Source organism: Bison bison, unplaced genomic scaffold, assembly GCF_000754665.1.
Source record: "Bison bison bison isolate TAMUID 2011002044 unplaced genomic scaffold, Bison_UMD1.0 scf7180017864473, whole genome shotgun sequence".
NCBI lineage: Eukaryota > Metazoa > Chordata > Mammalia > Artiodactyla > Bovidae > Bison > Bison bison.
The window spans coordinates 12513877-12537487 of NW_011495034.1; the positions used below are offsets into that span (position 1 = coordinate 12513877).

Here is a 23611-nt window from a genome sequence, read left to right on the forward strand (position 1 = left end):
ATGCCTTTTATTTGCCTTTGCTTTAAAAGGATAAAGTGAAAAAGATACACAGACTTATAACAAGTTTTTTTTCCCAGCACCTTAAAAAAGTTGGCCCACTGACTTCTTCCATCTATTGTTTCTAGCAAGAGATGTTTTTCCCTTTTAGTAATGCATATTCTTTGTTTTGCTGCTTTTAAGATTTTCTCTTTTCTTTGGTCTTCCACAGTCTGACAATGATATACCCAAGTGTAGCTTTCTTTTCTGGAGAAGGCAATGGCCACCCACTCCAGTACTCCTGCCTGGAAAATCCCATGGACAGAGGAGCCTGGTACGCTGCAGTCCATGGGGTCGAGAAGAGTCCGACATGACTGAGTGACTTTACTTTCACTTTTCATTTTCCTGCACTGGAGAAGGAAATGGCAACCCACTCCAGTGTTCTTGCCTGGAGAATCCCAGGGACGGGGGAGCCTGGTGGGCTGCCGTCTATGGGGTCACACAGAGTCGGACATGACTGAAGCGACTTAGCAGCAGCAGCAGCAGCAGCTTTCTTTGCATTTATCCACTTGGGATTTCCTAAGCTTATTGGATCTATTTGATGTCCTTCAGGAAATTTGAAAAGTTCTCAGCTATGATCTCTTCAAATATTTATTCTGCCCCATTGTTTCTCTTCTCTTCTTCTGGAGTCCAATTACATGGATAGTGGATAATTTCATTTTGTCCCAATAGTCTATTCTGTTTTTCTTTCGTTTTCACTCATTTTTCCCTGTTCCAACTGCATATTGTGTACTCAGCTATGTTCAAGTTCCCAGATTCTGTCCTTCACTTAATTCTACAATCTTCACTCCTTATGTTGATTTTTTAAAAAAATCTCTAGCATTCCTACTTCACTATTTTTCAAGTAGTTTCCTGGTCTCTGATGAAAATCTGTATATCTTCATGAAGTTGTTTACCTCTTCCACAAGATTTTTATCACAGTTATTATTAACTTCTTGTCTGATAATTCCAGTATCTGTGACATCACTTCATGTCACTTTTATGACATCTATGGGTCTGCTTCTATTATTATTTTCTCTCTTGACCATGTGTCACGTTTTTCTTCCTTCTTCACTTGCCTAGTAATTTTTTATTGTATCTGGACATTTTGTATGAAATAACAGTAGAGACTGAACTAAGTAATATTTACTTTCCAGAAGAGGATGTCCTTTTATGTCAGGCTACCTGTTTAGGGGGTTGAGTCAACCTGACCAGTGGGAGTTGGCTTTCTCGTACCTTTAGTTTGACTTCGTTCACTGCTGACTTCAAATGTTTGCAAGCAGGATCAATACTACTCTTCTTCAAGACTTGGGGTCTGAGCATGGGCGAGGTTTTAGAGCTCTCTGCACTTTGTAACCAAGCAACCAACTATCTGAATCATTAAAAATATATTTTTGCATTATAGCTCAGCAGACTATTGTTCAGGTTGCTGGGGAATTCTCTTTGCTCTCCAGGCATGTAATAGGCTTTCTGCATTACAGAAATTTCTCTCTGGCTGGAATGTCTCCAAGAGATTTCCCTCAGCTACCTTGCAGCGCCTCCAAGACCTACCTGGACGCGAATGCATATAGTGCCTCAAGTTCGTTTCTGTCAGTCCACCTGTACTGCTCCCTCCCACCTCAAAGGATAGCTGCTGTGCACCTGGGGAGGCTCCACACAGCTCAGGTGGAATCTCTTCCAGCTCTCTTGCTCCACCCCACAGGCTCTGCATACTACATGCCCAGCACTAGGCAGAGATCCATGAAATACAGTTTGCAGGTACACACGGATCTTCTCTGTGTCCTGTGTCCAAGTTCTTATCTCTCTGTGGATTCCTTCTCTTGTCATTCTGCCACGAATGAGAGAAGCCATGAGCTTTTTTCTCTTAAAAGGGGAATTTTCTGGAGTTTATACATTTAGGTCTCTTTTCTTTCTTAGATTTCTGGTAAGTTCATAATAACAGTGATGAGTGTGTGTGTATGTGTGTGTCTTGTGTTTGTATTGTTGTTGCTGTTAGCACAGTGACACTCATGGTCTTTTGTGACTTACTATGTGAAGAAAGCTGAGCGCCGAAGAATTGATGCTTTTGAACCATGGTGTTGGAGAAGACCCATGAGAGTCCCTTGGATGGCAAGGAGATCCAACCAGTCCATCCCAAAGGAGGTCAGTCCTGGTGTTCATTGGAAGGGCTGATGCTAAAGCTGAAACTCCAATACTTTGGCCACCTCATGCGAAGAGTTGACTCATTGGAAAAGACCCTGATGCTGGGAGGGATTGAGGGCAGGAGGAGAAGGGGATGCCAGAGGATGAGATGGCTGGATGGCATCACGGACTCAATGGACATGAGTTTGAGTGAACTCTGGGAGTTGGTGAATGGACAGGGAGGCCTGGCGTGCTGCGATTCATGGGGTTGCAAAGAGTTGGACACGACTGAGCAACTGAACTGAACTGATATGCTAAATGGAAGTAGCTATTTACTTTTTGATAAGTTAATATCTCAAAGCCCCAGTTTCATTACCCATAAAATGACCTAAATGATGGTTACAAGGCCTATAGATGATGTAATTGTGTTATATATTCTCATTTCCTTTCTCTTTCCCCTTTGGGTGGCACTTGAAACCACCCAAGCATAGCTTGGTCATAAAATCTAACAAACTCACTGTGCCCTATTTTTTTCTTTCTCCCTCACTGAAGTGTGCTATTCTCTATCAGTGATTATCCAAGTTGGATGAACTGGCATTTTACCTATTGCTTCAGAAAAATCTTACTCTTCTTGGAATATACTAGTTTTATTCAGAGCCAGGAGCAAATAAAAAAGTCAGCCCTAAAAAAGTCACATACAATTGAATACTGTCTCTTAAATATCAGCTAGATTGAAACTTTAATGAACCTTGGAGTATATAAAATGATCAATATATATTAATAAACATTTTTTATTTTATCGTCATTTCCATTTTTTTTCAGGGATGAAATCTAAGTCACAGAGATATTAAGTTGACCTGCTTAAGAAAGGAACATAACCCTAGTAGAGACCATCCTTGAATGTGATTTGACTGTCCTGAATTCCACAGCAGGTAACCAAACCATTCTGCTAATTTATACTAATTTGGGATTCCTGGAACCTACTTTCACACCACATTCATTATTTTTTACAGAAGAGATAAGAAACATATATACTAAACTCACTTCATTTTTTTGGCTTAAACATTAATTAAAATGCCACAAGAGTTGAGAGAACCATATGTAAATGACACTGAGCTATAGAAACAGACAGTTTCTATTTGGTGATGGGCATATTCCTGCATTAATATTGGCTAAAATGTCTGTATTTCTCTGATCCATTCTTCCCAGACATATTAACACCAGTAAACCTCCTCTGGAATCCAATATCCAAATGCTAGAAAATCCTCATGGGTTATCCCTCATACTCTGCTTTCTAAGGAAAAATAATCTTTTGTTTTTTGAATGGAGATTTTGATTAAGGGCTTCCCTGGTGGCTCAGAGGGTAAAGAATTTGCCCTCAATGCAGAAGGCCTGGGTTCAATCCTGGGTCAGGAAGATCCCCTGGAGCAGGGAATGGCTACCCAGTTCAGTATCCTTGCCTGGAAAATTCCATGGACAGAGGAGTCTGGCTGGCGCTGGTCCACAGGGTCACAAACAGTTGGACATGACCGAGCAACTAACACTTTCAGTCTTTTCACTTCTCATTAAACCACAGCTAAAATGACTCAGTTTACATGATGCCCTAAAGGATTATTACTGATGTCATTTATGTGATCACAAGCTGTGTTTACAACTATAAGGAAAGCTAGGCTTGAGTAGTATTAATAGCCCTACTAATTACATTACTATAAAAGGTTTATGGATGATATAAATTTCTATATTATTACTCCAATGTTGTGGTGGTGGCATTCTTCCAGAAGCAGGTATCACAGGGCCCGTTTGTTCTCCCTTCTTTGCAATAATTCACAAGGAGATGAAAACAAGAGACTGAGTTAAAGACAGAAGGAAAGTAGTCCACTGGGACTTCCTCTTATACCAAGAACAGACTGTGGAGGGATCTTTATCATTTCATACTTTTATTCTCAGCAGTGAAAGAGCCAAGTCCTAACCGCTGGACCACCAGGGAATTCTTTGAGTTATAAGTGATAATGCTGTGTGTGGAGCACAGTTCAGTTCAGTTCAGTCGCTCAATCGTGTCCGACTCTTCGAGACCCCATGAATCACAGCACGCCAGGCCTCCCTGTCCATCACCAACTCCCGAGTTCACTCAGACTCACGTCCATCGAGTCAGTGATGCCATCCAGCCATCTCATCCTCTGGCATCCCCTTCTCCTCCTGCCCCCGATCCCTCCCAGCATCAGTCTTTTCCAATGAGTCAACTCTTCGCATGAAGTGGCCAAAGTACTGGAGTTTCAGCTTTAGCATCATTCCTTCCAAAGAAATCCCAGGGCTGATCTCCTTCAGAATGGACTGGTTGGATCTTCTTGCAGTCCAAGGGACTCTCAAGAGTCTTCTCCAACACCACAGTTCAAAAGCATCAATTCTTCGGCGCTCAGCCTTCTTCACAGTCCAACTCTCACATCCATACATGACCACTGGAAAAACCATAGCCTTGACTAGACGGACCTTTGTTGGCAAAGTAATGTCTCTGCTTTTGAATATGCTATCTAGGTTGGTCATAACTTTCCTTCCAAGGAGTAAGCGTCTTTTAATTTCATGGCTGCAGTCACCATGATTTTGGAGTGATTTTGGAGCCCCGCAAAATAAAGTCTGACACTATTTCCACAGTAGGAACCAGTTATTTCTTTTCAAACTAGTACCTAAAATATTGAGTTTATTTTCTTTTTATATGAGGGTCAGCATCTCCCACTCTAAAGTCTAAGGCAACTTGGCTTGCACTTCAGAACACACCCTATTCAGTGAACAAAAAAATTAGTTATTACATCTCTGGCCTCCTTTCCTCAAGGAGATGGGCTAATTAGAAAGCAGAAATTGCAACACTGTAGTATCTTGATTTTGAGTCTCTTTTAACTCTTATTAAAAGACTGTATTTTGGTTCATAAAATGAAGATGGAAGAAAAAATGCTGATTTCAATGGATATAGAAAATAATCACCTTCTATTAACCAGTTCTTCCCCCAGTTGTTTTAAAACATCTGATTTCAATTAAAAAAATCACACAAAAAAACAAGGGTTTACATGATTATCCTAAGCCTGGTTGACTGCTGGACTTTAATTTAGCACAAATAAAATTTTAAGGGAGGGATACATAGCTCAGTTGGTAAAGAATCTGCCTGCAATGCAGAGACCTGGGTTCGATTCCTGTGTTGGGAAGATCCACTGGAGAAGGAAATGGCAATCCACTCCAGTATTCTTGCCTGGAGAATCCCATGGACAGAGGAGCCTGGCAGGCTGCAGTCCATGCAGTCACAAGAATTGGACGCGACTTATCGACTAAACCACCGCCACCACGACAGTGATGAAGATGTGGCAGAGACAGGCAGAGAGCTGTTCAGGGGTCGTGGCAGAGGTCCAGCTGAGAAGGGATGAGTGGCCAGGGCTGGTGGGGATGGAAAGACGGCATCTGAAGGAGTCTCACCTGGTGTCTGGTACCCAGTAAGTTCAAGAAATATTTGTGAAATTTAACTGAAGACAACTTGTACCAGTCAATATATTCTACCATCAAATGAAACTTCAACCCCAGAGATGACAGGACTTTTCTAAGTTGGTTGTTGGGTGTGTTTAAACTTTAACCTTGGGAGCTGTGTAGATACACACAGGATACCTGCGGTTGGAGATGCTTGCTAAGGGGGAATATTCTTTTCTGGTTTTCACATGAAGCCATGAATAAATAGATTTAAATCAGGGATTTTGGCACAAGATTAAGAGGATGCAATAAAGATTTCTTCAAAGGAATCATAATCATTGCTGCATTTAGTTGGATATATATCTGTGCTACTTTCTGGAAATGAATTGGGACTACTGGAAATTGTACATATTATAACTCTCTAGAATACTACCAAATAGTAAGTAACCTAACAATCTGAAAGTGATGTGGTGAATATGTGTTGAATGGAGCACACCACACACTAAGAAAATGAGATGAGCTAGTTGGTAGAAAGCAAGAGGTTGATGTTATGTCCTCCCTCCCACTCCTCCGCAAACACTAAAGATCCCAGTGAGTGGCTGGCAGCTTTTTTCCTCAGTCAGGTACTGGGATAAAGCCTGTGAACTCTGATATCCTACACTGTCTTATTATATTAAGTTATTGTGATTTCTATTTTATGGGGGTTGTTAGAAACTTGGAAGCAGCTTAAATTCATATTCCAGTAGTGCTAAAGGTACATTCCCCAGCACCAGAAAGGTAAAGGCCTCTTAAAAGGATAAAGCCAAGAAAGTAAAGGACTATTTGCCACCCCACAGAGGGTGGCAGGTAAGTCAGGTAAATCTGTGATAAACTGCCTGTAAGAGAAGAGACCTTTGAGGGCCTTGGAAGTCACTAATAATAATGAAAATACCAAGTGCTCTGGCTCATAGAAGCCTAGCAGCCAGGAGGTTTCCATAGCCAAGTCTAAATAAAGGAAGGGGATGATGTCTGTGCTGTGTCCTCCCAGGAGGCAGAGGGGTGGTGGTGGCGGGGAGAGGGCAGGGAAGTGCAGGGACCCGGGAACAGCAGTGGCTCTTTTTGATGTAAAGTCAGGGTCCTAGAGCAAGGAGAGTGCGTGATCAAGGAAAGGGTAAGGGAAGACCATGAAACAGCAATGGACTGATTTTAACTGCTTGTACTGAATCCTCCTGCTGTGAATAATTGCAAAAGGGTGGCTGGATGGAGTGATAAAATGGATGGTAGAGAAGTGAATTCTTTTGCAATGGAGATTTGGTGGAGGTAAGGGGAAGGGAGGCCCCCAGGTCTGTACCTCTGCAATGGAAGAGACTCTTTACTCTCCTCCTCTTGTCCGTGAGCTCAGAAGGGGGTGTGAGAAGAGAAATCCTCTTCACTCAAGTATACTTCACACCTGGTAGTACAGCACCTAACAGAAAGAGGCCCTCAAAAACTGTTTGCTGGGACTTCTCTGGAGGTCCAGTGGTTAAAACTCCATGCTTCCATGCAGGGGATACAGGTTTGATTCCTGGTCCAGGGAACTAAGCTCTCACATGCTGCACACGTGTGCAGGCAAAAAAAAAAAAAAGAGGTATTGCAGACTTAATGAATGAAATTAAGGAAGAAATTAATACATGAAAGAGGAATTACATGACTCCGGAATGTAAGATAAATTTAGATATTGTTGTTCAGTTGCTCAATGGTTTCTGACTCTGCGACCCCATGAACTACAGCATGTCAGGCTTCCTTATCCTTCACTATCTCCCAGAGTTTGCTCAAACTCATGTCCACTGAGTCCACGATGCCATCCAACCATTTCATTCTCTGTTGCCCCCTTTTCTTTTGCCTTCAATCTTTCCCAGCATCAGGGTCTTTTCCAACTTTTCAAAGTTGGCTCTTTGCATCAGGTGGCCAAAGTACTGGAGTTTCAGCTTCAGCATCGGTCCTTCCCATGAATATTCAGGGTTGATTTCCTATAGGATTGACTGGTTTTATCTCATTGCTGTCCAAGGGACTCTCAGGAGTCTTCTCCAGCACCACAATTCAAAAGCATCAATTCTTCAGCACTCAGCCTTCTTTATGGTCCAACTCTCACATGACAGTTGAATAGATGTAATCAGGTCAGAGTGTTCTAGAAGTTTCTGTATAAAGTAATCATGGGCAGAACTAAAACTATAAACCTCTGTAGGCTGGGGAAAGTCCACTCCTTGGCTTGTACACCCTGTTCATTCCTTCAGTTAAGAGGTACTGAGTATAGGAACTGACTGAGTATCACTGACTTTCCCGTCAGGAATCTAAATCAGTTAACGTATCTGATGCCAAAACAAGAGAAATCAGGGATTGAGACCTATTAGGTTTCCATATAGTAAAGAACCTAGTTTTGAACAGTACTGAGGCTTCTGTATTTATGCCACTTATATAAGCTCTGCCTACACATCCTCTGTGAAAAAGAAGTTACCAAGTTCCTTAACTTTATTTTTAGAAGTCGAGTTCTTTGCTTGCTCCTGAATGATCTAACTTAGTTTCTTTTAGCCTTACAAAAGTTTAAAATCAATAGTTTGCTTAAAGCTGTGCTAAAATGGTGCGAGTTTAACACAGCACAGCTGGAAACCACGACCTCAGTGAATGACATTCACTGAGCCCAAAGTTGAAATTGCTTGTAGGCATAGAACCTGCTGCTGTGAATCTGGTGAGGCGCCCCAGTCGTCCATAGAGTTTGTCTGCAGCGTGTTCTTCCTGCTGAAAGATGGCCGAGCAATGGCTCCAGAGTCTGTGATAGCCTCCCCGCTTCTGAGCTGAAAAACGACACACCAGCAGCCGCTTCTCTGGCTGTGTAGCCCTCGATGCTTTGTGCTCTCTGGGTATTTCGCAATTCTTTTCCATCTTGTATTACTTTTATTTTTTCCGGTCTCCACCCTGATTTTATTTTTCAACTTAAAAATAATATTCTTACCCTGTCAAAAGAATGGGAGTGACGTTCCTTTTAGTGAGCGGATATAAGGAAAATTATTTTCCCTGCAGTACTTCATTAGTAAGACTAGATCTCTGCTTACAGATTTCTCACTACGGTTTCCCTTAAAATGGCCTTAAAAGGGTTGTATTGCTCACTGATTATTCCACATAACTCACAGAGCTTTGGCATTTTTACTATAAAAGAGTGACCCAACTCACCCCCTGGGAATGCTTACTCTTGTAATGACAGGGTCTGCTGGAGCATGTATGGCCTTTGCTCTAAGAAGTGATTCCTTGATGGAAATTATCAGGGACAGAAATGCCATCTTCTCCTGGTTTTGGCCAAACCCCACTGTTATTTCCCCAACTTCTCTAGCCAGTATGTGCCTCAGTCAAACAGCCCAAATGGGAATGTAGTTTTCTCAGCTGCTTTTTGCTTTGCTTTCTGTATGTGTTATTCAATTAGTTGCAGTTCACAGATGCATTCTACGTGTGTTATGGAAGAAAAAACATTGGAAAAAATGTAGCCAAGCTCGGTTTACAACATACTTGATCTTGACTGGTGTCCTTGTGCTCTGAGCCTTTTCTTGAACAAAGGATAGGTACTTGGAGTGGTTATTCGCAGATGTGGCATAAACATAATCTGTATCTTCTCTGTAGGGTCTGAATGACAGTCCTGCCTCAGTCCAGTGAATGGGGAGAAGGATAATAATATTCTCCCTCCACTTGCCTCCAATTTGTCTATCATTTTTGACTGTGTGAGAAGGAAAGTGCTGGGTAAAAAGAGGAAACAGGAGAAGAGATAGGAAACACACAGGAAAACCATTGGGAGAGAAAAGGTGGGAAGTGATTCTATCCTGAGATTTCACAGGCATATTCAAAGCTCTAGAATAAAATATGCACTCATTTCTGGGGCAAGCATCTGCCAAGAGAATTGTCTTTTCAGCTCTTTCCTTTGGCAACCCTCCCACTGCTTCCAGTCTCTTGTAGTTTGGACCATTTGATTGCAGTTACGCCTCAGAGTTGAAGCAGGGGCTCTGGCTCCTTCTAAGCAGACTCTGGGTGTCCATGGTCTCTCTCAACGTGGCTTCCTCAAGCGGTAGGAGCCCTGCTCTACATGCTGGGGGAGGAGGACTTGGGCTCAGGCATTTTAGAATTAGTCCTGTACCAGTGTAATAGTTATATCAATGAATTCCCTCACTCACAATGGACACCATAGGGGTAAGAAAGTATCTAAAATGTCTTTCCTTTTGGATTCCTCTATGAATCATACCAGTGCCTGCTCTGACATCCAGTGACAAGTTATGGATAACATAAGTGGTGGGGATATGACTGATGAATTTCAGGTTCCTCATGATAGAACAGATTCAAATTAAGGGGTACATGTGTAAAATCCAACTTTCTGGGGAGGAAATTAGTCATTTATTAAGCAAATCTAATACCAATGATGGCAGATTACATTCACTGAATGCTTTCTCTATGTCTGACACTGTGCTAGAAATTTCCCACATATATGACCTCATTTGGTCCACACGGAAACTGAAAGCAGCTACTATTATTATCCCGACTTATGAAAGGAAGAAATACAATACAGGCCAGTTAAACCAGGATGACTCAATGGTTCTTGAATTTTGATTGACCTGAGAAACAGAAAAAGTCTAGATCCTAATTGTCTAAAGTTAGATTTAGATTTGGTGAACTTAAGCAATAATTTCTGAATATGATTCTTAAGGGGAGACTTTTTCTTAGACATGACTAGGCAGTTAAAGGTAAAAGAATGTAATATTCATGCTCTTTCATACAAGGAAGTGTCAAACAGTAAAAAAATTGGCAAAAATATAAACTCTGATCATTTTTTTCTCTTATTTAGAAGTCATTTTCTTTATGTTTTTCCTCTTATAGGTCACTGAAGGGGCCTATTGAAGGGGCCTAGTCACTCCAACTTTTAGTTAGAACCCACCATTTGCAAGAATCACATATAAATTTGCTGAGTTACACATTCTTCTTCCTGGTTCTCAAAAACTGAGAAGTGGAAACCAATGAAACCAGACACTCAAAAAATGCACAGACAGGGAACTCTGATCTAAAGATAATCACAAGGCAATTCTACTCCTGGGAAAGAAAAAAAAAAGTCCCCTTCATTGTTTTATTTTCTGCCCCCTGCAAATTTCCTGCAGCCGACTGCAAGAGTGTCTGCAAGATGGCTAACCGCTGAGTCTTTGATTTAATGAAAACTTTAGGAAAGCAATTCAATTCACTGCAGGGACTGCTTTGTTCTTCCATTATGATTCTTTTTTAATGAGAAAGATGATTGTAAGGATAAACTCTATTCCTCTGAATTTTTACACTAATTACATACAAAGCACTATTTTGGCAGAAGGGGACTTATCTCCTTGAGGCAATATAGTTATCATCTTGTAACCACCCTTCAATCTCCCACAAGAATGCTGGAGCTTCGTGCCAGGAATGAGTATCTCTCTGTGCCAGCTCGCAGCATGGAGAGATGAACGCTTAAAGATTTCCAGAATTAACAGTCAACACAGACTCTGGATAAAACAGGGAGACAATCCCTCCCTCCCAACTCACACACTGTTTGGAAGCGAAGAAGCAGAAGGGTATCTGTTAATGAAGTATTTGGCATGAGGAATGAGGGAGGGCCTTGCATATGCATGTCATTTTCCTTCCATCTAGAAGTCACTGATCATGCTAAGTCATATTGAAAGTTCTGGCTAACATATCACTTTATTTGAGAGTCAGCCACCTTCACACAAATAGGACATGCATTCTTAGGTACTCTAAGTTTGATGAAGACTGTGGGAGACTTGATTCAGTGCAGACTGCCCCTGTAAGCACTGTGTATGTATGAAATACATGTACTTTTACACTAGTTAATGGATTGTGAGCTTGATAAATAATAATTTGTGTCCCAGTAGCAAGTTCTTCAGAGTAGGTACATTTTCTGGAGTAGAGGGGAAACTGTACTCATTCTTGCAGTCTGAAAGCATGCCACAATGAAGGAGGACATTTTAATGGCCTTTCCTAATATCCATAAGTGAGGGAAAAGCTACCCAGTGGGAACTCGAGCCCAGTGATATGCAATTTCATCATGGCGGCCATGGGGTGAGAGTAGGCGGTCAATTCTTTCTCTTTTTTTCCCCCTTTGGTCAGGTATATTAAAGTATAATTTATATGTGATAAAATTCACTCCTTTTGGTGTATAATTTGAAGAGTTCTGACAAACATATACAGTCATGTAACCTCTAAGCAATCAAGACATAGAGAACATTTCCATTACCTCCAAAGTTCCCTTGTGTCCCTTTGCAGTCAATCACCCCCACCCCTGGTTCCCTACTCCAGCAATCATTGATCTATTTCCCGACCTTATAGTTTTGCCTTTTCCAGAACTTTGCATTACTAGCATCATGTAGTTATACAATGTATATGGTCCCATGTCTGCCTTCTTGCACGTGGCATAATACTTTTGAGATTAATACACATCATTGCATAATAACATTGTCCTTCTATGGCAGAGTCATACTCTACTGTGGGAATTTACCACAGTTTTTATCCTTTTACGAGCTGATGAGCCCTTGGGTTGTTTACAGTTTTAGCTTATGAATAAAACTGCAGTGGACACTTGCACATAATATTTGTAGATATTATGTTTTCATTTCTCTTGGAAGAACATGAGTGATGGGTCATATGGTAAGTGGGTATTTAACTTTATAAGAAAGCATCAAGCCATTTTCCAAACTGTCCGTTATCATTTTGCATTTCCAGCAGCAGTATATGAGAGTTCCAGTTGCTTCACATACTGAGGAGCCATTTTGCTAAAACTGGATTTTTATTTTCTTCTGTGATCTTCACTATTTCCCAGCATGGTTTGCAGAGGAGTGCCCACCCCTTATCCCCTGCCCCACCTTCTCTTCTCCCTTCCCTATCAACATAAGTAAAATTCCCAGGGAGTATCCACTAAGGTTCATTTCAAAAGTCATTGAAGTACAGCCTTTCTATACTATGAGGGCTAAAAGTCTCCAACATGTAAACATAAATACAACCTGCCGGTGAAGAGGAATGGAGGTTTGCCAAGTAGTTTCCCACAAGAAAGATGATTTAAGAGGCTCCAGTGAGTATTACCTCACCAGACTTAGGTAAGTGACAGTAATATTTCCCTCAGGACTCACAAGGGAGTTATAATTCAGTATGTACATTTGCCAAGTCCTTCCTTATCCAACTCTCCAAGAATCCCTTCTCCTCCGTGATTTAGTCAAAGTTACCCACAGAAGTGGACACTGAACAGACTATGTATGAGCAGAACTCAGGCCTCTACATACAGATGGCCAAGAAGCACAGGAAAAGACGCTTAACGTACTTAATGCTTAACGGCATGCTTAATATCACCTCGCACTGGTCAGAATGGCCATAATCAAAAAGTCTACAAACAATAAATGCTGGAGAGGATGTGGCAAAAAGGGAACTTTCTTACACTGTTGGTGGGAATGTAAACTGATACAGCTACTATGGAGAACAGTATGTAGGTTCCTTAAAATACTAAAAATATACCTATCATACGATCCAGCAGTCCCACTCCTAGGCATATACCTAGAGAAAACCATAATTTGAAAAGATGCATGCACCCCAATGTTTGTTGCACCACTATTTACAATAGCCAGGACATGGAAGCAATGAAAACGGCCATCAACAGAGGAATGGATAAAAAAGATGTGGTACATATACACAACGGACTATCAGTCAGTCATAAGAAAGAATAATGTCATTTACAGCAACATGGATGGACCTAGAGGTTATCATACTACGTTAAGTAAGTCAAAGACAAATATCATATGATATCACTTACATGTAGAATCTAAAAAAAAAAAAAAACAATACAATGAACTTATTTACTAAACAGAAACAGACTCACAAACTCTGAAAACAAATTTATGATTACCAAAATGGAAACATGGGAGGAAGAATAAATTAGAAGGTTGGGATCAACAAATACATACAACTATATATAAAATAGATAATCAACAAGGACCTACTGTATAGCACAAGGGGCTCTACTCAATATTCTGTGATAATCTATATGGGAAAATAATCTGAAAATGAATGGATATATATGTGTGTGTATGTGTGTGTATATATATATATATATATCAGTTCAGTTTAGTCACTCAGTCGTGTCCAACTCTCTGTGACCCCATGGACTGAGGCACGCCAGGCCTCCCTGTCCATCACCAACTCCCGGAAGTCACTCAAACTCACGTCCATTGAGTTGGTGATGCCATCCAACCATCTCATCCTCTGTTGTCCCTCTCTCCCCCCCCGTCAACAATGTTTCCCAGCATCAGGGTCTTTTCAAATAAGTCAGTTCTTCACAGCAGGTGGCCAAAGCATTGGAGTTTCAGCTTCAACATCAGTCTTTCCAATGAATATTCAGGACTGATTTCCTTTAGGATGGACTGGTTGGATCTCCTTGCTGTCCAAGGGACTCTCAAGAGTCTTCTCCAACACCACAGTTCAAAGCATTAATTCTTTGGTGCTCAGCTTTCTTTATAGTCCAACTCTCACATCTATACATGACTACTGGAAAAACCATAGCTTTGACTAGATGGACCTTTGTTGGCAAAATAATGTCTCTGCTTTTTAATATGCTGTCTCAGTTCAGTTCAGTTCAGTCATTCAGTTATGTCCGACTCTTTGCGACCCCATGAACTGCAGCACGCCAGGCCTCCCTGTCCATCACCAACTCCCGGAGTTTACCCAAACTCAAGTCCATTGAGTTGGTGATGCCATCTAACCATCTCATCCTCTGTTGTCCCCTTCTCCTCCTGCCTTCAATCTTTCCAAACATCAGAGTCTTTTTAAATGAGTCAGTTCTTCACATCAGGTGGCCAAAATATTGGAGTTTCAGCTCAACATCAGTCCTTCCAATGAACACCCAGGACTGATTTCCATTAGGATGGACTGGTTGGATCTCCTTGCAGCCCAAGGGACTCTCAAGAGTCTTCTCCAACACCACAGTTCAAAAGTATCAATTCTTCTGCATTCAGCTTTCTTTATAGTCCAACTCTCACATCTATACATGACTACTGGAAAAACCACAGCCTTGACTAAACGGACTTTTGTTGACAAAGTAATGTCTCTGCTGTTTAATATGCTGTCTAGGTTGGTCATAACTTTTCTTCCAAGAAGCAAGTGTCTTTTAATTTCATTGCTGCAGTCACCATCTGCAGTGTTTTTGGAGCCCCCCAAAATAAAGTCTGTCAGTTTCCATTGTTTCCCCATCTATTCGCCATGAAGTGATATATATCACTTTGCCATACAATGGAAACTAATACAACATTGTAAATCAACTATACTCTCATATAAAATAAAAATTTTTAAATAAGAATTCAGGCTTCTGCTTTGAGAAAATCCTGGATCCCACTTTACCTCTTTCCCCTGCTCTGCCCTGTGTCTTGGACTTCCTATGGTAAGAACCAAAGAAAATTCCAACAAAGGCAAGGGGCAAAGGTTCACAGAGGCAGAGCTGTACAAACAGAAGTGGGGAGGTGAGATCGGAAGGGGATTCCAGCGTCTGATATACTGTTGCAGTTTCCATAGAGGCCTATATTATTTTGTATGAAGTTCTATATTTTTTCTAATTAGACAACTATTTTTAATTTTGCAACATTGGTAATTGAGAAATTAGCTTACATAATTATAAGATGTGTAGTGTTTCTGCAGGGAGCACATATGAGGCCTGTCTTACATTGGAAGAGGCAACTATCATCTTCCAGTTAGTGGAAGATGAGTATGGAACTAATTAGTGGAACTTCTGAGAATGTTCTTATAGGGACTAGACTACTGGGCCATGAGTTGCATGTAGCTGTTGTGTATAGACAAGACTGTTATCTTTATATATTTCTCTCGCCAATCTGGCTACTTCAGTGCTTATTGTTGCCCAGTTACTAAGTCCTACCTGACTCTTTGTCACTCTGTGGACTGCAGCATGTCAGGCTTCTCTGTCCTCAACTATCTCCTGGAGTCTGCTCAAATTCATGTCCATTGAGTTGGTGATGCTATCTAACTATCTTATCCTCTGTTGCCCCTCTCTCCTTTTGCCTTCAATCTTCCCCAGCATCAGGGTCTTTTCTAATGAGTCATCACGTCAGTGCTCTGGAAGGAAAAAGAAGATAGTGGGTAGAGGGGACCAGGAGAGGGTGAGTGCTCCATAAGCCTGAGCCAAATTCATTTCATCAGCCTCTCCACCGATAACTGAAGTTAGAACCTAGACTTCCAGAATTTCTGTCTTATGGTATTTAGTGTTCAAACCAAGAGTATTTCTCTTGAAGAACATGGCATGAATTTACGTTTCTGTATTCTTTTTGGAAAAATTCAGACTACACACAGTGATATATTTGAGTGTGCTGTTAGTACTATTAGTAACTTGCTTCATTTTTCACACTCACACAAAGAAATATATAAAAGATTCAACAAATATTTTAATGTCTGTTAAGAATTTGCTAGAATTCATGCAATACTCATCAAACTGTTTCTAGCTGCAAGCTGCAAGCTTGCCGTTTATTCAGAACTAGAAGAGGATATAAAAACCTCTCTCAGTGAAAAAGCAAAATGTGCAGAACCAGTCACCAGGAATATCTCTAATGATGCCCAATAGCGGCAAACTTTCTTCTTTTTTCAGGGTCTGTATCCAAAATGAAGCCGGCACTTCTGGTTCTATTCATGTTTTCATTGCAGATACCCATTCTTTCCCCATCATCATGACTTGAAGAGGAAACTAAGGGATGAAAATGTTTTCTTTTCACCCTCAACATCCTGCTTTTGCCTTGCAATTCTTACCTCCCTCATCACTGAGCAGCTTGTTGATGGGAAAACAAAAAGAAATTGGAGAGGAAAGAACTCAGAAAAATTGGCAGAAGAAAAGGAAGAAGAAATTATTGACTATTTAAAAATCTTATGCTTTATATGGATAACCAACAAGGATCTACTGTATAGCACACAGAACTCTGCTCAGTGTTAGATGACAGCATGAGAGGAGAGGAGTTTGGCAGAGAATGGATACATGTGTATGTACGGCTGAATCCCTTCACTGTTCACCTGAAACTATCATGGCATTCTTAGTTGGCTACACCCCAGCACAAAACGAAAAGTCTAAAAGCTGAAAAAAATTTGTGTGGTTTATATATATTCAGAAGTTAAAAACTGCCAAGAGAAGAATCGTGGATATCTATTGTTTAAGAACTACTGAAAGTGCTTCTGGGCGGAAGCAGGATTCATATAATAATTGATAAAAGAAGCTTATGGAAAAAGTTTGATGACATAAAGTTTTTCTTCAGAAGAAATGTATCTTATTTCACCTTTGTTTTAAAAGTTGGTCACATTTCTAGCTTCTACATCACAAATGCAAGAACTGCATGGTCTTTAGTTGTTCAAATGTGTGTCTTTAGTTGCTAAGTTATGTCCAACTCTGTGACCACATGGACTGTAGCTCGCCAGGCTCCTCCGTCCATGGGATTTCTCAGGTGAGCATACTGGAGTGGGTTGCTATTTCCTTCTCCAGGAGATCTTCCCCACCTAGGGATTGAACCTGTGTCTCCTGCATTGGCAGGGAGATTCTTTTCTGCAGAACCACCAGGGAAGAAGCCCTTAGTTGTTCATAGTCTGCTTTTTGTGTTTTTCTGTTTCCTGATTTCAGCTAGTATTACATGGAATTTTAAGAAAAAAGGATACATGAGGAAGAGGCTTCAAATCCGTAAGTTTTGGCAGCACTACACTTTCTTAGTCATTTACCTGTGAGATAAGATACACATAGTTCTCTGCCCCTGGTTCTTGGCATAGAGCTCCTCAAACCCTTGCAATTTCCTAAGTGATAAGAGCACTAGTGGCCTTCCCTGGTGGCTCAGTTGGTAACAAATCCTCCTGCAATGCAGGTGACCCTGGTTCGATTCCTTGGTTGGGAAGATCCCCTGGAGAAGGGATAAGCTACCCACTCCAGTATTCTTGGGCTTCCCTGGTGGCTCAGCTGGTAAAGAATCCACCTGCATTGAGGGAGACTTGGGTTTGATCCCTGGGTGGAGGAGGGCATGGTAACCCACTCCAGTATTCTCGCCTGGAGAATCCTAATGGATAGAGGAGCCTGGCAGACTGCAGTCCATGGGGTTGCAAAGAGTTGGACACGACTGAGTGACTAGGCACACATACAAGAGCACTAGGAACATATTTTGTGCTATTTGGTCTTTGACCCTTGCTCCTGACACAGAGCTCCTATATCCCTTACAATTTCCAGGGAGATAGGAATTTTTTTCTTCTAATGAGTTGACTCTTGGTGGGCTCCTGGATGGAGCTGGTCACCAGAAATACCAAGCTATGATTAGAAAGCTGGACTTTTCAGCCCTGCCTTCCCATTTTCCAGAGAGAGGAGAGGGGCTGGAAATGAGGTTAATGATCATGTCTACCTATTGAAGCTTCCATAAAAATTCCAAAAGCATGCAGTTTGGAGAATGCTGGGGTTGGTGAACATGTGACATGGAGGTTCTGAGACAGCTGTGCTAGAAGTCACGTCCCCCTTCCACATACCTTGCCTTACTCACTTCTTCCATCCCAAAATACATCATATCTTTTTGTAATAAACTAGTAAACATTAAGTAAGCTGTTTTCCTGAGTCCTGTGAGACGCTCTAGTAAATTAACTAAATCCAAGGAGGGTTGGTGGCAACTTCTGACCTATAGCAGGTAGGGCAGAAGCGCCAGTAATAACTTCCATCCATCTCTCGACACAACTGTCAGAACTGAGTTATGTTGTAAGACACTCAGCTGGTGCCACAGAACTGCAGGGTGTGGGAAAGCCCCACACATCTGGTGTCAGAAGAACGATAGTGTGAGAGTAAAGGAGAAACACAAGAGGAAGAATACATTTTCCTTTACAGTTCCTAAAGCCCCACCTTACCCATATAGCCTGTGTTTGGATTTCAGGCATTACTTCAATCAACGGGGATATTTTAATTGTCTGAGTAGCTTCCCCAAAGTGGTTACAGCTAACTAAGTAAACAGTTATCTAAATTTTATCTAAATTCTCAAATTTGATACAATCTTATTGGAACTAGTTTTTTGAAGTACATTTTTTCTACAGTGCTGTATTAATGAGGCTCTTTATGATAAACGGCAAGATGTTTAAAAATTTTAGAACCATCTGGAATAAAAAAAACAACCTAGTGCCAATAAAAGAAGGGCTAGCTTTAAAACCTATCTACAATACACAATTTTAGGAGGATGGTCTTTGTAGGAATCAATTTTTGGTTTTCTACAAATTTTGTAGGAATCAATTAATCAGATCAGATCAGTCACTCAGTCGTGTTTGACTCTTTGCAACCCCATGAATCGCAGCACGCCAGGCCTCCCTGTCCATCACCAACTCCCGGAGTTCACTCAGACTCACGTCCATCGAGTCAGTGATGCCATCCAGCCATCTCATCCTCTGTCATCCTCTTCTCCTCTTGCCCCCAATCCCTCCCAGCATCAGAGTCTTAACCAGGGGCAAATTCAAAACTCCAGCTTGAACTGGAGTAACACTGAAACTTATACTAGAGTCTGTTGCTTCAGAGTCTTTGATCATAGGTTCAATGCAAATTTGATGAAAAGAATTCACTTTAACTCAGAAGTCAAATTCTATAAGACTTTGTAATGACATGGCCCTTAATGCTCTTGAAAGGCTTCTTGCATTTATCACATTGTGTTTACATGTGACAATCATACATTTTATGATTAAAGTGATAAAGAAAGATTGTTAGTTCTTGAGTCTAACCCCTTGCTGTTATGTGGCCTAAGGTGGTATCAAATGAATAGAGTGGCCCTGCAGGATCAGTGATGTCTGTGATGGAAGAATTGAGAAGGCTGTATCTTGTTCAACCCTAACCTGCAGCCCTCCCAGGAGATTAGTCAGGGAGCACCAGGAATGGAGGAGGAAATGTGGCCAAGACAGTGGTTCCCTCGCACATACCACACTTTCCATCCTCTCCTCTTTGCTCTGTTCATCCCCTCTCACATCTTGAGGTGCATAATGAAAGAGATTATTATGTTGCTAGAACATAGCACTGAATCAGCCTATACAAAATTAATGTAATTACTATGTTGATTTCCAGATGTTAGCTTAATGCCGGTCTATTAAAACTTCTAAAGATGAAGCTTAAAACAAACAAACATTCTAAGTAAACATCCAAATGAAGACATGCCAGCAAGTTTAGTGATAATCTGAGGCCGTGGCAGATATCTCTGGATAGGGCATTTTAGAAGTTGATTTTCTTCATCATCAACCATAATGACAGAAAGTTCTCAGGTCCTTTTCAGTCTTTTTCTTCCAAAGTGCCTCTGAATTCCTTGCTGCTTCTAGCCCCTGGCCTCTTTCCCGTCATCCCTCTGCCCGGCCCCCATGCCCATCCACTCTCGGCACCACGTACAGCCATATCCTCTTGACCTCACTGCTGTGCAGCACTGGACCTCTCACCCAGGGCTGGTTTCTTATCCAGGGTTTTGAAATTCAAGGGAGAAAACTCTCCTTTTGCTCAAACATGTCTCCCTCCCCTCTTCGTTCCTCCCCTGGACTCCACATGGGTGGGCAGGGTGGGCCATGAAAGTACCCAGCCTGGCTCAGAGAGATGCCTACTCTTCCTAGTTCTAGCCTACAGCACATTCCTGATGCCAGGGGAGCCTCCAATTTCTCACTGATAAACTTTCAGATAATAATTCCTATTTCCTTGGTTTGAAGGAATAAAAGAGGTAATTCACATACATAGTGGCTGGGACATTATAAAGTCTCAATAACATGTATTAACTTTGGGCCTTTTTCTACAGTTAAATTTTTTTTTAAGCTTTTCTGTCTCTACCTGTAACTGTGAAATTATTCTGTTTCTTAGAATGGCTTACTTTTATTTTTTTCCCTGATGAGAGTTTTTGTTAAATCTCTGGGCTCCTAGAAAGCAAGAGTGACAAGAACCTGAAAACTAATTGCAGCTCATCACCTTATAGTCTAGAGCAGGGGATCCCCAGTCTCTGGGATCCAATGCTTGACAGTCTGAGGTGGAGTTGATGCAACAGAAATAAAGTGCACAATAAATGCAATACACCTGAATCATCCCCAAACTGTCCCCCACTCTGGTCCATGGAAAAACTGTCTTCCATGAAACCGTTAGTCCCTGGTGCCAAAAGTTTGGGGACTGCTGGCAGACTGGTTCTGAAAATCTCCAGAGAACACAAATTTACCATTTCCATGAGATTTTGTTGTTGTTGTTATATCAGAATGTTGCAAATTTGTTCTTCAATCTTACTATTTTTAATTATAATCCTTGTACTGGGCTAAAATAATTCTATCCTTTAATAATTCTAAATTATCATTCAAGTCTTCATGAAATTATTTTTAAGTTGAACTGCATAGCTCTCCTTGATATGATCAAATGATACATTCTTCGTATTGACAGTCTCTCAGAAGTAAATTTCTAATTATACACCCCCTCCACTTTCTCATTTTCTGGAGTCCTTTCCTGGATTGAAGCAACTGTTTAGATAATGCATTTGTAGCGTTCAAAATCAATGGCTTCCAAATCATACTGAGGAAATGTAGCTGAGACTCAGTGTCTTAACTTTCATAGCCTGAAGTTTTGTTTGAAATTTTATTCTTTAATTATGTTTACCTATATTGAATTTTATTTATTTATTTTTTATTTTTATTTTATTTTATTTTATTTTATTTTTAAACTTTATAATATTGTATTAGTATTGCCAAATATCGAAATGAATCCGCCACAGGTATACCTGTACAAACACCAATAACACCAATTTTTGAGAAGTAAATGAAATTAGCTTCTGCAATACCTTAGACAATCTCAAGTTAAACTGGAAGTCAGTTCTAACTTGTTCATTTGTACTCTTCTTCTAAGATGAAATCTAGTCCTGGCCAAATCATTATAAATAAGCAATATTATTCTGGATGATAATCCAAATACGGAAATGTAAAAATACAATGCTGAGATATGATTTGTGGCAAAGTTTCAAAAAAGTATGACGGTTAGGATTACTGTATATAGCTATTCATGTATCTTTATTCATTATTAAGGTATATAATTATCTTCAAACCTATTATGGTTACTTTTCAATGCATATTTTATAGTCAATAGCTACAGCTAATAATAGCGACATTATTGGCTATTTCTGGGCCATAGATAAGAGTATTTATACCAGATTCAATGGTATTATCATATGTCTCTGAAATATACCCTCCAGAGATATACCACAAGGATTTCAACTGCAACTGCCCTTTAATAAGTTTTTCCTGCATCAAGTCTTGAAGGATTTGTTCCATTGCCTTAGCTTTTTAAGTTTAGACAGAACAAGTCACATGACTGTGGTAGCTGTTTTTTCTTTCTTTTCCCCTTTGTTATTACTAGAGTTGTTTGCATTTACTATTTTTATCTTCCTTTCTCAAAGACATATATTTGTCCGCAATCCCCTTGGATTTCTCAGGGCTAGCAGGTATTAGGGACAGCTTCATCAAGACTGTTTCAGGTTCCAGGGAAGCTGGCTATTTAGATTCACTGAGGGGTATAAGAAATGCTAACAGGAATTCAAGTAGTAAGCAACTGTACTTTTCGGCCTATACATGCATTTCTTATTTCCCGTTGAGTTTACATAATTCATGCTTCTTTGTAATTTATTCATTCATTTTGTTTGCTATATTATCACAAAACAGAACAGTGAGATTTGGGGTTTTGAATTGTCTTATGATGCTGTAAGTGAAAAAAGTTAATCTGGTCATAGCTCATCACTCTTGAAGATACTGGTAAAAGAGAAATGGGTTTGGCATGCTTACCTTGTCTGACAGCTAGTGTGGTGGTATAGACCAAGAAGAGAAGAATGTAATTGAGGAAACTCTGGAAGACTGGTGTATTGGCATGGAAATCTTCTGACAGGTACTTGCTGGTCAAGCTAATTCCACAAATAAGGAGGGATAACACCTGGCCTAGAGCCACAGAGATTAACATCTCCCTGAGAAATAAAGAGAAACATAGTAAAGATCAGCAGAAAGTCCAATAGAACAATCACTTAAAATTTACTGAATACTTATGCCACTTACTAGGCTACATGCAATAAACAGTGATTCTTTTAATTCATCACAGCAATCCTACTGGGAAAGTGCAGTTATCACTGGGGTTGTGCAAAGGAAGGGGGCTTCCAGGTGGTGCTAGTGGTGAAGAACCTGCCAGCCAATTCAGGAGACATAAGAGACGCCGGTTGGATCCCTGGGTTGGGAAGACCCTGTGGAAGGGCACATGGCAACCCAGTCCAGTATTCTTACCCTAAGAATCCCATGACAGAAGAGCCTGGTGGGCTACAGTCCATTGGGTTGCAAAGAGTGAGACACATCTAGAGTGACTTAGCATGCATGCAGAGGAAGAAACCAAAGTTTAGAAGGGTTAAGGAATTTGCTTACAGTCACATAATTAGTGACAAAGTTGGGAGTTGAGATCAAATCTCTCCAAGTGTTCCTGGCTTCTTCCCACTTCCCCTAGAGCTCTAGGGGAAATTAACATTTTCCTGTTGCCACCATGGCATGAACAAATTGTTCAGAAACCTGAGAGAGAACCCAAACACTGACCAGGAGGGACCATATTCCAACCTTGTCCTAAGATTCTCATATCAAAAAGGGGAGACTCTTCTCTTTCATAAACTAAAATCTTGGCTCTAGGAACACTTAGAAGAAAGGGCTATAGAAACCCTTGAAAATCTAGGAGTATCTCCTCTCCATTCCCAGATTTTGAATCTCAGTTTGCTCTAATGAACACTAATAAGCATAGTCTCTGCTCTCCTCTGCTCAAGTCACAGTTGCTGATATATTACAACTCTTATTCATAAAGGAAATTTAGTAACTGAGGTGGTGTAGTAAGAGATTTCAAATTTTATAAATATTTTCCATGGCATTTTTATAGGCACTGACCATAAAGACTTTTGTAGTCGAGATTACTAGCAAGAGTCAAAGAGTTCACTTTGCATAGAAATAAAATGCT

The 23611-nt window shown here is 40.6% G+C and overlaps 1 protein-coding gene across 1 annotated transcript in view; it reads right to left on the bottom strand.

Annotated features, from left to right (window-relative positions):
* Positions 1-22588, bottom strand: part of SLC35F1 (solute carrier family 35, member F1) — a 167707-nt gene extending 145119 nt beyond the window's left edge. The window contains exon 1 of the mRNA XM_010861806.1: positions 22417-22588. Within this exon, the coding sequence (XP_010860108.1) occupies positions 22417-22588 (172 nt within the window). The remainder of the gene's footprint in view (positions 1-22416) is intronic.
* Between the last annotated feature and the right edge of the window lie 1023 nt (positions 22589-23611).